The following is a 13,843-nucleotide window of genomic DNA, read 5'->3' as shown; positions in this document are numbered from 1 at the left end:
GCCATCCTCAAGTCGGCATTCGTCACCCCATTCGGGCTATACCAATTTCGGGTTATGCCTTTTGGGATGAAAAATGCCCCGGCTACGTTTCAACGGATGGCAGACCAACTTCTGGAGGGAATGCAGGACTTCGCATGTGCCTACCTGGATGATATTGCCATCTATAGCGGCACCTGGGAGGAGCACTTGACGCACTTGGCTTTGGTATTTAGGAGGTTACAAGAAGCCGGTCTCACCCTGAAACCCGAGAAATGCCATGTGGGCATGGCAGAGGTTCAATACCTAGGGCATAGAGTAGGGTCTGGGAAACAGCGCCCCGAACCCGCGAAAGTAGAGGCCATAGCCAATTGGCCCCAGCCCCGCACCAAGACGCAGGTATTGGCATTCCTAGGCACTGCAGGGTATTATAGAAAGTTTGTCCCGGAGTATAGCACCCTAGCCAAGCCCCTCACCGACCTGACCAAAAAGTCCCTACCCAAGCAGGTAGCCTGGTCCCCGGAGTGTGCAACAGCGTTCCAGGGACTTAAGACGGCTTTGAGTGAAGCTCCAGTATTGGCGGCCCCAGACCCTAACAAAACATTTCTCGTCCATACAGATGCCTCCATGTTTGGGCTGGGAGCCGTACTGAGCCAAGTGGGGGAAGACGGCATGGAGCACCCGGTGGCATACCTCAGCCGCAAGTTATTACCTCGGGAGGTCAGCTACGCCACCGTGGAAAAGGAGTGCCTAGCTCTAGTATGGGCCTTAAAGAAGCTCCAACCGTACCTTTATGGCCGTGCCTTTACCCTACTCACTGACCACAACCCCCTCATCTGGCTCAACCGAGTCTCTGGAGACAATCCCCGGTTGCTGCGCTGGAGTCTAGCGTTGCAGCCCTACAATTTTACACTGCAATACCGCCCGGGCAAGCAGAACGGCAATGCGGATGGGCTTTCCCGCCAAACCGACTTGGAAGTATAATTTTGACCCGGACATCCCCTAGCCAACCCGGCAGGGTCTAGGCGGGTATGCCGACCCATGGAACTAAGGGGGAGTATTGTGAAGAAAATAGACTTTATTCTGGACTTTCTCATAGGTTCTGTTTGTTTTTTAAGAACCCCTGGACCGATCTGGGTGAAATTTGGATATGTTGATCCCCCAGATCGGAGCTATCAGGGGATATGTAATTGTAGGGATACCTTGTGTGGAAAGGGGTGCTCCAACTTTTGGGAGACTTGGGGTGCTCTCTGCCTGGAGATAATTGGTTTATTCCTTAACTGATATCAATATCTCCCAGGCAGAGCTTGCTGTGATAATATCGTCTGCGGTGTCATGTAAATGAACTTTCGTCTGTCTCTCAAGAAGCGTTCATTGTGTGAATTTCTATTGTTTAGCAGGTGAGAAGAGCTTATCTCTGCATCACCTCGTCTGGGTAACTGACCAGTAATTAACACATGTGGATTACATCGGAGACAGGACGTCTGTTTCCTTAGAGGTCGTTAGTAAACCATTGTATGATGTTGTGTGAGGAGATTGTCATTGTTCATCTGATTACTTCAAGTATTCCTTTTGCTGTATATAAGACCTGCCTCTCATTAAAGCTATTAAATATCTGGACACCCTTCATGAAGTCTTGGCTCATGTTTGGGGGGGAACATTCATCTTGGAAACTGCATTCATCTCCACTATCCCCCTACCTTCTATGGTAGCGATAATCACTTATGCTCGGCGATTGAGGGACGGAAAGAAGGCCGCAGTACCATAACCACTGCAGGTCTTAACATTATATATATATATATATATATATATTATATATCTATATCTATATCTATCTCGGCTGCATTTCTAAACCACTTTCTGAAACCACCATTTGCTTTGTTTTGATGCTCATACAAGTATGTGAATCAACAGATCTGACTTGCTTTGTAGTCATTGCTAAGAAAGTTCTGAGTACAAAGAACGAGTATGAAAGCAACGAGGTAACTAACTTTTTCAGAGGAAGGTCAGCAATAGCACAGTAAATATTTCTCTAATAAACAGTTCCCTTAATGAATGTCAAATATAAATTGAGAAGAATAGAAAACAGCTGTAATGCTTCAACAATGTACTCACCACTGGTTACACAGGGCTACTACACACTCATCAGCAGAACGGGAGGTCACCTGCTTCTCTGGCTCCATGTAAATCATAGCCTCACCCTGCAAGAGACAATGAAAGTATAAATATATATAAAATAATGAACAACTACTACAGGAGTAGTGTCAAAGCAAATATAAATGTGTATTCCCAAATGTTCCAATGATTTTGCACATTAAAAGCAGAAGTTGTACAAAACAGGTTCAAATTACATTTTCAACCATTTTCTTTTGGATAGGTTTTTTGACGTCCTGCACTTTCTGCCCTTCATATCCAGGAACCAACATGATCTAAGGAGAGCAAGCACAAATGTAAACATTAATTCACATTACATTTATCCATTAGGAAATATATATGGATACAAGAATTACATCCTGTAAGTATACATACACCTTCATAGAATCCTTTCAGATAGACTCTCTCTTTGGCTTCAGTCAGTTTTTCCCGGTCATTCTGGCTTTGGATTTTCAGTTCATCACAGACCTGAGGTGCAGACAGGTTTCCATAGCCAGGGATCTCGATGATTGGCACCTAGAATGAGAATAATCATCAACATACTAGCTTAAAGGGGTTGTAAACCTTCACGTTTTTTCACCTTAATGCATCAAGGTGAAAATACACCTTGCAGTGTCCGCCCCCCCTTTACTTACCTAACCCCGAATTTCAGTGGGCGCGATCCCGCATTGCTATCTCTCAGGTCTTCTCAGCTCTTAAATGGATTGATTGATTGATAGCAGCGCAGCCATTGGTTCCCGCGGCTGTCAATCAAATCTAATGATGCAGCAGCCGGGGGCGACGCAGAGTCACAGGAGGACACAGGAGCGCGCCCGCAAGGTAACCCCCTCGGGAGAGAACTTTCCAGAGGGGGTTATTCATTGTGGGGAGGAGCTGAGAGAGCCACCGTGGGAACCCAGAAGAGGATGTTCGGGGTCACTCTGTGCAAAACTAACTGCACAGTGGAGGCAAGTATGACATGTTTGTTATTTAAAAAAAAAAAAAAAAAAAAACTTGAACCTTAATGCCGCGTACACACGATCGGTCAAACCAATGAGAACGGTCTGATGGACCGTTTTCATCGGACCAAACCGATCGTGTGTGGGTCCCATCGGTTAAAAAAAAAAAAAATCTTGTTTTAAATTTAACCGATGGATACCTAACCAATAGAAAAAAAAAACGATAGTTTGTAGGCACGTCCATTGGTTAAAAATCCACGCATGCTCAGAATCAAGTTGACTCTTGCTTGGAAGCATTAAACTTAGTTTTTTTCCTGCACGTCGTTGTGTTTGACGTCACCGCGTTCTGACACGATCGTTTTTTTAACCTATGGTGTAGGTGCGACTGACCATTAGTCCGCTTCATCGGTTAACCGATGAAAACGGTCCACCAGACCGTTCTCATCGGATGGACCGATCGTGTGTACAGGGCTTTAGTGTCACTTTAAGGTGCATTTTAACCACTTCAATTCAGGGCACTTTCACTCCCTTCCTGTCTAGGCAAATTTTTAGCGCTGTCACACTTTGAATGACAATTGAGCAGTCATGCAGCACTGTGCCCATGTGAAATTTGTATCATATTTTTCACACAAAAAGAGCAAGATTTTTATAAAATTTTTTTACACATTGTGATTGCATATACTGTATATCAATGAATTTCATGGTTATAAACATGCGTTTTAACTGAATGAAGTGGATTCATTCCATGTTTACTACTGTGGTTAGCTGCGATTGGCAACAGCTAATCACATAGTACCGATAGGCTGTGATTGCCTTGTCTGTACCATATGATCAATGTGACCAATCACAGAGATCAATACAATAGTACACAATGAATCAAAGCCATTCATTGTGAACAATTGTCATGTGATTTGCGGTGACTGGCCACAGCACTTACATGGTACCGGAAGCGGCCGGTACACTGATCAGTCATCCACTGTATCCAGTGGACACAGCGGGTTACAGATCATGCCACAGCACGGCCTGTGGGGCTTGCATGAAGCGTGTTCCAGGAGGACATCATATGGTGTCAACCCAGAATTACAAATGTCTCGCCCCGCCCATTGTTTGACTATAGGGTGGGTGGGAAATGGTTAAAGAATTATAAGAAAATAATTCATCAAATGTAGGCAATAGGTTGAAACCATTCAGGTCAACCTGCCTCCCTGTCCTACCACTACTGCACCCTTACAATTCTGATGCAAATACACAGTCTGAGGGCCAGTTCACACCAGACGCCGTTCCATTCAGTTCTGTGTGCTTTTTTTCTGCACAAAATGCATGCACAGTGTTTTCCATGTATTCCAATGGCTCTAGTTCACACCATGCAGTCAGTTTCCGGTCAGTTTCTGCAACGGAAACTGACTGCATGGTGTGAACTAGAGCCAACTAAAGCCATTGGAATACATAGAAAACACTGTGCATGCATTTTTAGTGCAGAAAAAATGCACACAAAACTGCATCTGGTGTGAACTAGCCCTGAAAGCAGACCTCTACCCCATGTAACAATGCTCAAATTTAGCCACAGCAGTTATTGAGTACAGCATGATGTAGATAAAATGTGCATGTAGCGGTGTCTCATGCCTGGATATTTGTATTTTACATTGGGGACTTGGTAAGCAGATCAATGGGGTCAGTGCTAAGAAAATAAAAGCAGGTACCCTAAAGTTGTTGTGCAATATTTCTGTGTTCAACTGATTATAGACTGGTACAGGTTTACTTTACACTACCGTAGCATTTTTTTTTTATGTATCAGTAATAGTTCTTGTCAGCCTGCCACGTTTGTTAGTTATATTAAAGCGGAGGTCCGCCGTTTTTTTGTTTTTCTACAAATACTGCAGCTGCTGACTTTTAAAATAAGGACACTTACCTGTCCAGGGCACCCGCAATGTTGGCACCCGAAGCCGATCGATCCCTCGGCTGTTGGATGCCGCCGTCTTCGGTAAGGGAATCAGGAAATGAAGACTTGCGGCATCACTTCCTGGTTCCCTACTGCGCATGCGCGACTCGCGCTGCACAATGCCACTGGTCCCTGCTGTCTTCTGGGACCTGTGTGTTTCCCAGAAGACAGCGCGGGGGAGCGTGTAGATACCCACAGGTGGTTCGGGGAGCAAAACGCCTGCATTACACAGGTATCTGCTCCCCCCTCCCCCTGAAAGGTGTCAAATGTGACACCGGTGGGGGAGGGTTCCGAAAAGCGGAACTTCCATATTTGGGTGGAACTCCGCTTTAACTGCATATTTGCATTTTTTTCTTCCTATATAATAGTTATGTTCTTGTGTAACACCAAAATAATGTAGCAGAAATTAGTTGTTGTTAGTATGTATAGCCATTACACAAAAATAGACAAATTAAATACTATATACTCACAGGCTCAAAGGGTAATACCATTTCATCCTTTATTCCATATTTCATTCTGAGTGCCTGCAAAAAGGGACAGGAAAGAAATAGAAATGCATGTAAACAATGAGACTGAAGCATTCCTTGATTTCACCTGCAGCAAAATTGTATGGCATTTGCACATTCATTTAAAATGTTAGCCTGGAGAAGAATGAATATGTATTACAGCCTTGGCACCCAATCAGATCCCTGCTGAAAATTAAATCAAACATCAGTTCGAATATTAAAGGCATTGCCTTCCAGTCCCTTCCTCCAGCATTAAGGGAGACCCATTAGTCCTTGTGTCAGTAAATGAGCTCACTTGATATCTGACAAGTTACCATAAGAACATAAAATGACTAGAAACTAACCGGTTTCTTCTTCAGATCTCTTAAGGCTGCTATATCGTCTGGAGAATCAGAAGGGACGCTGGTTACCACCCCAGTGCCTGGAAGATAACACAAACCTCGTCTCAGATAACCGCAGAAAGCATCAATTACTTCGATAATTATTCCATAGTGGATCTATTAAAATAGATGAGCAATACCCTTACCTTTGTCTTCTTTGATGGTAAGCATAGGAAGGGCATAGATAACTTTGTAAGAAGTCTGTGGAGCGGACAAAGCAGCTCCTAGAAGGTCCTGCAAGAACAGTAAAGGGTATTAGAGGAAGCACCTACAATTGGTTCAGTTTGAGGTCTACTAAAAAAAAAATTGGTTTCTGCTCAGTTAGTGCAAAAAGGTATACTGAGAAGGGTACTGCAAGCCTGCCATGCATCGTAAAGTCTACTTTTAAAGTAAAGTTACCAATGAAAAGTTTGATTTTCAATTTGTGCTTAAATCACACAGAGAAAAACACATTGACTCACGCTGAAAGCATTATTTTATCAGAAGGTATAGTCAGAAGAAGGCAGTACTACAATTATCTGTACCACCATTATAAGAAGGAAGTTCAGGTGTAGCAATAGGCAACAGGGAGGCCACTGAATCTTGTAAATGGAGTATTAGTGATAGCTGCAGGTAACAGGGAGGCCACTGAATCTTGTCAATGGAGTATTAGTGATAGCTGCAGGTAACAGGGAGGCCACTGAATCTTGTCAATGGAGTATTAGTGATAGCTGCAGGTAACAGGGAGGCCACTGAATCCTGTCAATTGAGTATTAGAGGCAGCTGCAGGTAACAGGGAGAACTCCTGAAACTTCAATTGTAGAGTCGCTTAGAGAAAATATCAAGAAAGCGTGAAGTAGTCAGCTAAGTCACTAGTACAGAAATACATTGGGGTTGATTTACTAAACCTGTAGAGTGCAGCTCTGCATAGTAACCAATTTGTTTCCAACTTCAGCTTGTTCAATTAAAGTGGTTGTGCAACAATTATCAAAAGACTCACTTCTTTTTACAGTTTGTACAATAAAAGAGCATTATGTGTACCTCAGTATTTAGTAGTTTTTTCCTGTTACAGCCCAATGAATAACTCTCGGTCTGTGGGCGTGTCCACTGCCCGGTGCAGGTGAGGTGGAGTTGTGACATCACTGAACTCCCCTCCCAGCCGTAACACGCCATCAGAAATCTCCCTAGTGCGGCTTAACAGCACGTACAGCAGCTAGTCTTGTGTGCACAGAGCACTCCACACTGTGCTCAAGGCAGGCTGGCGCGATCACCCTTCGGCTGGCCAAGACCCCTCACAATTGTATATACATACGTGTGTGTGTGTACGTGTGTATATATATATATATATATATATATATATATATATATATATATATATATATATATATACACACACACATACATACATATATATATACACATACATACATATACATACACACATACATACATACATACATACACATACATACTCTGTGGTTAATATTCATTTTTAACCCACTAGTGCTGATATTAGGAAGAAATAAGCCTTCTTCCTCTTATCACACCAGCTTCTCTCCCAGATTCTCCACCTCTGAGCTGGTGAATCTGGAATGGAGATATATCAGTGGAAGGGTTGTGAGATCTTCAGATCGTAGTTTATTAAGCTGTCCGTTTGTGACAAAACTGTGCTGTGATGAGAAGTGAAGAACATGTTCTTTTCTCCTTATCTCAGTTTAATAAACCGGCAATGCTCCGAGATAAGCCGTGATCATCATGATCTCGGCTTATCACGGTTTATTAAACGTACACCTCAGTCAGGCCGCGGGAGACTCGCTCCCTTCACTCATGTTCTCCTTATTAAGTCTGTCAATCACAGGAGAGGAGGCGTGGTGACACATTTTTTTTTTTTTGCAGGTGTCGGATTTTTTTACTGTAGCAAAGTGGGGAGGATTACAGATGACGGGCTGCTCTTTTCCCAGCCAGACTGTGAGCAGATGAGTTCTGCTGCTTTGCCGAGTTAGATAGAATTTGCTTTACAACCACTTCAAGCTTTGACAAAAAAAATAAAAAGATTGCTTTCAATGCAGAGCTGCACCAGATCTTGCCGCTCCAGTTTTAGTAAATTAACCCCACTATGCAAAGAGGAGACTGAGGCAAAAGAGAAAGGTTGGAAAATAACACCAAAGGTCAAAACACACACGTTTGAAAAGGATATTTTTTTCAGATTTCATAAAAATAAGAAAAAGGATCTCGAATAAAGAAGTGTAAGTGTAGGTAGAAGTTAGTCAAGGAAAAAAAATAAGATTTCCATCTTTTTAACTTTTGCACTGACCTCTCCCATGAGCTCTTTGACCACTGGAACAACCCCATTGTCTTTGGTAAAACCCTGATAAGACATGTTCCTTGCTGCCCTCTGAGTGCACACAAATACATCACCGGTGGCAGTCTCAAATGCAATGTAGGGCATGTCGGGCCGCAGCCAACAGTTTGTCTGTCCAAACATGGTTTCTGGGCGCATTGTAGCAGCTACTAGGTAAACATTCTTTCCTTTCAACCCACTAGAAAAAATAAGAGAGATTTACTGTAATTATATATATATTACACACACATCACAGTACAATACAAAACACAACAGATTCTTTATATGGCAAATCCATCTAAACACAATTTTATTTACAGGTGGAGTTTAGCATTCTGAGTCAGGCCCAGGCTTCTTACATGTTTTGCATACTCCCAACCGCCAAACCTGCCTGCCATAATGTCTGACCCTATTCATATGCAGCTGGGAAGTATGGGGAGTTTCTGCCAAACTAAGTATTTCAGCTACTACTGTTGCATTCTCTGCTACATCACATAAAATTAATATTTCAACAACAGGTAAGGTGGGGAAACCTCATAATGGACAATAAGAGGTATTCAGAGCGAGGAACTCAAGCACATAGATATCACCTAGAGAGCATCAAAGAGATTAGAACCTGTCATGTGGGTTAACTCTCTATCTACTAAAGCCTAAATAAGAAACCATTTTCCTCATTTATAACCCCTGCTGATTTGCTGGTGGTAGTTTTCTTGTTGCTGTTCATTGCAACACAACACAGAAACCCATTCGTTCCACTAGGCTGTGCTGCCCAGATAAAGGCTATCAGCAGATTGATCTGTCTGCATTACATGGAAGAAAGCCCAGAAACATTGAAGGGTGGACGCCTCAGAGCTTCTCGAGTGTTAAAATGGCTGATTGGCAGGGATAACAGGTAGACCTCCATCCCCCAAGCAGTAGTATATTGTGTTTTCTGTCCAAAAGTAGAGAACCACTTTAAAGTGGTTGCAAAGCCTAAACATTTGTTACCTTAATGCATTCCTTGTCTCAAGGTAAAACATGTTTAGGTGTCATTATCCCCCCCCCCCCTTTTTACTTACCTGAGCCCTCATTCGATCCCGTGCCATGCATGTCTACAGCTCTTCTCTGCCCTCACTTCTGGGTCTCGTTGGCTTTGCTGGGGCACCGGGAGCCATTGAATCCCAGTGCTGTCAATCAAAGTCAGTGACGAGGGAGCGGGGGATGAGGCAAGTCCTTGGTGGAAGCCACATCCCATGGGGGCACTGGATAGAGGGGCCAGGAGCACCGGTGGGGGACCCGATTAGAGGAGGTACGTGGCCGCTCTGTGCAATTCCACGGAGCATGCATGTATAGACATTTTTTTTGTTTTTGCATTTTACCTTAAAAATCACTTTAAGTTCTGTAATCATTAAAGCGGAGTTCCACCCGCATTTTACACTCCATCCAACACTAATATGTAACCTTAAAACTAATTGGCTTTTTTTTTGGGGGGGGGGGGGGATTACTTACTGTAATTCAGCATTTTCATTTATCTTTTTTTTCCCCAATTCCTCCTTAGTGGCCACGGCCCCTGGCCCTGCACGTCATTTCTGGCTTTGCAATGTCTCCTGGGGGATGTGGGTCATCAATCCCAGAAGGCAAGAGGCAAACCCGACCTATGAGCTATTATGCTGCACCGTGCATGTGTGAGATCGGCAGATGCATGTGGGCCCAGCATGCACAAAATACAAAAAGTAATACACTGTGGCTTCAGAGGGCCATGGTATGCTGGGACTTACTCAAGAAAACAATGCTGCACATATACAAAACGACCCTTCGTTTACAGCATACCCTTAGTAGACTACACTAAGCATCAGTATTATAGGAGTATTTTTATCTAAAAAGTTACATTTCTGCCGCAATTTCTGAGTTCTCAATGTAAAAAAAAAAAAAAAAAAAAATGTTCAATAATATGGGAAAATTCTAGCCATACCTCTGCCTCAATGTGTTTCATGCTGTCCTAGTATGCCAAGTCTGTCCAAACAAATGTGAAAAGAGCTCTGGAAGTGGATCCTAAAGCCACAATCTATCATTCCCTTAAAAACCTAGGCCACTTATGCAGTAATATAATAATCCGACCTACCTCAGCTTTGCTGGATAAGGGTCAAGGACCTTCATTTTAATAAGAGTATATTCTTGGGGACCAACACCCTAAAAAAAAAAAAAAAGAACAAAAATTTGACCACAGCTAAATGAGAATGAGAGATTACATTTTTTACTATCTACAAAGAACTGGCATGAATCACTTGCATTTGCTATGTCTATTTCATGCAATGTTTTCAGGGATCAAAAAAAAATAATAATTACATTCTCCCACAAATGTATTGGTTGTAACCACCTAATAATGCACTCCAGCATAAGAATGCACCTACAGCTTAGCGTCACATAGTGGGGAGTTATGTCCCAAGGGTTCAATGGGGTTAGCCCAGAGTACAAACTGCCTTAATAACAAAGAAAAAAAAAAAAAAAAGAAGGATGGCCCAATCAACTCTTCAATACCTCTTTTATGCGTATAATTAGAGCAGTGAATGAATACATTGCAATAATTCAGGATCAGTCAACCTAAAATACGTTAAAGTTATGTCTTGTCTCTACTTATGTTTGTGTGGGCTAACCTAGCAATTGTTCATAATATGGGAAGGATGTTTTCCTTAAATGGAACTTCAGCAAAAACTTTTTGTGATTGGCAAAGGTTTAAAACCTCTGTCAGGCTTTTATTGTTTGCTTTTCTGTTGGGGAGAATCCCTTTTATTTCCTGTTCTAAGGAAAGTGGTCACCTTGACAGAATGTGAATGAAAAATTCTCCAAATGTAACAAATGACAGCTATACAAATTTGACCCTTCCTAATTCTATTAAAAACATAAAAACAAAGTTTAGGATGGATTTACATTTTCACCATCATTAGAAACTGAACTCCATCTTGTCTTAGGAAAGCTGCAAGAAGGATATTGAAAAAAAAAAAAAAAAAAAAACAGCCGATCTACAGTTAGACCCCTTTCACACTGGAGTGGTTTGCAGGCGCTGCAAACCAACCCGAAACAGCCTCTGCTGTGTCTCCAGTGTGAAAGCCCCGAGGGTGCTGTCACACTGGAGCAGTGTGCTAGCAGGACAATAAAAAAAGTCCTGCTAGCCGCATCTTTGGAGCGGTGTGTGTACCGCCTCCTGCCCATTGAAATCAATGGGGCACCGCGGTTATACCGCCGGTAATGCGCCTCTGCAGAGGTGCTTTGCGGCGGTTTTTAACCCTTTAGCCCTGCTAGCGGCGGAAAAGCGCTGCAAAATTGGCGGTAAAGCACCGCTAAAAACCGCTGACGCAGCTCCCGCCCCAGTGTGAAAGGGGCCTTAAAGACACAGTTGGAAATCCTTTCTGTTGTGTTTTTAATTAGCTCTGAGTCAGTTTCAATGTTTAGGAAAATAGGGAATAGGATGTCGACTAGAAGACTAGCACAGCACATGCTCTTTAAAGGAGATATTAGCTGTATAATATATTCAGTCTGTTTTATGACCAAAGACCAGAACCGTCTGCCTAAACTAAACCAGTACTGCACAATAAATTTTAGGAAAATCAATTATTTTTTTGCAAAATAATGACTGAAAAACTATTTTACACAATACCAACCTCTCCAGTCTGTCTATCATGATCCATGCATGGTTGGCCATCTCTTGGTGAATAGATGGTGTACCTGAGGCAAAGAAAAGTATTGGTTATAAATAGTATAGTTTAAAATGACCTGAAGTCCCACAAATAACCTCTGGTTTACTACACCTGTAACTGGACAACCGCAAAACCTGAACTTCTAACCCAGTCTCTCAACCTTTTTACTCCAGAGGAACCACTAAAATAATATTCAGGTCCCTGGGATCCCTTACCTAAACCAGTTAATCAGGAGATCAATGGGATAATGCCCTCTATATTGATGGTCAATAAGAAGAATGAAACTCCTACAGTGGTGGTCAGAATGCCGTGTTTACAGGCAGCTTGATTTTTATAAATAGAGATATATATATATATATATATATATATATATATATATATATATATATATATATATATATATATATATATATATATATATATATATATATATATATATATATATGATAGATAGATAGATAGATAGATAGATAGATAGATAGATAGATAGATAGATAGATAGAATCATTGGTGTCCTGCTAATGACTTTTCCCAAGGGGGCCCTAAAACTATGGAAGGACAATCAATCACATCTCAAGGAACCCCTAGCAACCTTTGGAGGAACTCTAGGGTTCCACAGAACCCTGGTTGAGAATGGCTGTTCTAGTCAAAATAAATACTAAGCTTCTACCTCCAAACTTCCAGTCAAAAGAAAAGCTGCTAGCGTCAGGGATCCTATACACCAAAACCTACTACAAAGCCTTGCCTTAGCCACAGCTAAATATACCATCAAAACAAATCGTCAGAGAGATAAGAGTGATGGCATGAGGCCCAAATACAACTGGCAGCAGAAATAGCCTTAGTGTTCCTGGTGCAGCTCTTAATTAATTGTAAGTGTTTCTTGATGGGTTCACATGGATTTTAATATTGTAAATGTCACCAGCATAGCCTTATAATCAAGTACCACTGTGTGTGAAACACGTCAAAACTGTTTCTGCCAACACTGTAAATGTGTCCGAATATATTAACTTTTAGGTGAAAAAATAAAATTATTAATATACAGGCTGAATCTACTAAAAAAAAACAAAAAAAACAAACACACACACACACACACACACACACACACATCTGTGCATAAAAAACACAGGACTCTTCATAGGAGGAAAATCTTTTCTCTCCGCAAACAATAGGGATGTATGGCTTATACTTGCTCCTCTGTACTGCTGCGTCGCTAAATGAAGGGGAAAGAAAAAAAACACACCTTTTTCCAAATTTGATTTTGTTCCTTTCCCGTAGGGTTACATATTGCCATCTTACAAAGGAGTCATAATAAGGGTTTACATCGGTGGTGATAAAAGAACGACGCCAATCCACCTATAAAAAAGACAAGTTATATTTCAGATGCAACTGCAGTTCTCAAGAGACATTAACCACAGGCAATTATTGTGCAATTGATAAAAAAAAAGAAAAAAAATTAAGGTTTAAGTCTGCTAAATGTTATACGCATAATTTATTACATTTCAGGTGAGGTAAAGATTTCAGTAGATGGATTCATTCTTTGCACCCAAACATGTCAATACACTACAGTCAGATTTTTACTCTATCGCTTATTTGCATCCTTTTAAAGTGCAAGAACATCAGCTAATCAAATAAAATAAAGGGGCAAGACATAAAAAAGAAAAAAAAACACACACACACACCTTTATGGCTGCAGCATCTGTATAATAACCTTTACTGCAACTTTCTCAAACACCAAGCGATCACATGACCACTGAATGCCCAGTTCTGGGTCTTCACTGAGCAGAGAATGGCGACTGAATCAGAAGCTCTCTCCTCTGCCCCTCCAGCACTCACTGGAGCATCAGGCTGTAGAGGGGGCGGGCGGCAGCTGGCTTAGGCACTCAGGTGTGTACCGAGAGGCTGAGCCAGCTGCTGGTTAGGCATCTGGGTGGATCCTGACATAATTATCGGATCACT

At 42.0% G+C, this 13,843-nt stretch overlaps 1 protein-coding gene across 2 annotated transcripts in view; it reads right to left on the bottom strand.

Annotated features, from left to right (window-relative positions):
• LARS1 (leucyl-tRNA synthetase 1) overlaps positions 1–13,843 on the bottom strand; it is a 75,811-nt gene that overhangs the window by 43,904 nt on the left and 18,064 nt on the right. For both annotated transcript variants that reach the window (XM_040344584.1, XM_040344585.1), the window contains 10 exons: positions 13,128–13,240; positions 11,852–11,915; positions 10,315–10,382; positions 8,187–8,412; positions 6,040–6,127; positions 5,858–5,934; positions 5,478–5,531; positions 2,506–2,646; positions 2,328–2,405; positions 2,092–2,177 (listed from right to left, as the gene is read on the bottom strand). In XM_040344584.1, coding sequence (XP_040200518.1) covers positions 2,092–2,177; positions 2,328–2,405; positions 2,506–2,646; positions 5,478–5,531; positions 5,858–5,934; positions 6,040–6,127; positions 8,187–8,412; positions 10,315–10,382; positions 11,852–11,915; positions 13,128–13,240 — 995 coding nt within the window. The remainder of the gene's footprint in view (positions 1–2,091; positions 2,178–2,327; positions 2,406–2,505; positions 2,647–5,477; positions 5,532–5,857; positions 5,935–6,039; positions 6,128–8,186; positions 8,413–10,314; positions 10,383–11,851; positions 11,916–13,127; positions 13,241–13,843) is intronic.

This window comes from Rana temporaria, chromosome 3 (assembly GCF_905171775.1).
Source record: "Rana temporaria chromosome 3, aRanTem1.1, whole genome shotgun sequence".
Taxonomy (NCBI): Eukaryota; Metazoa; Chordata; class Amphibia; order Anura; family Ranidae; genus Rana; species Rana temporaria.
This window is presented reverse-complemented; position numbering and strand designations above follow the sequence as displayed.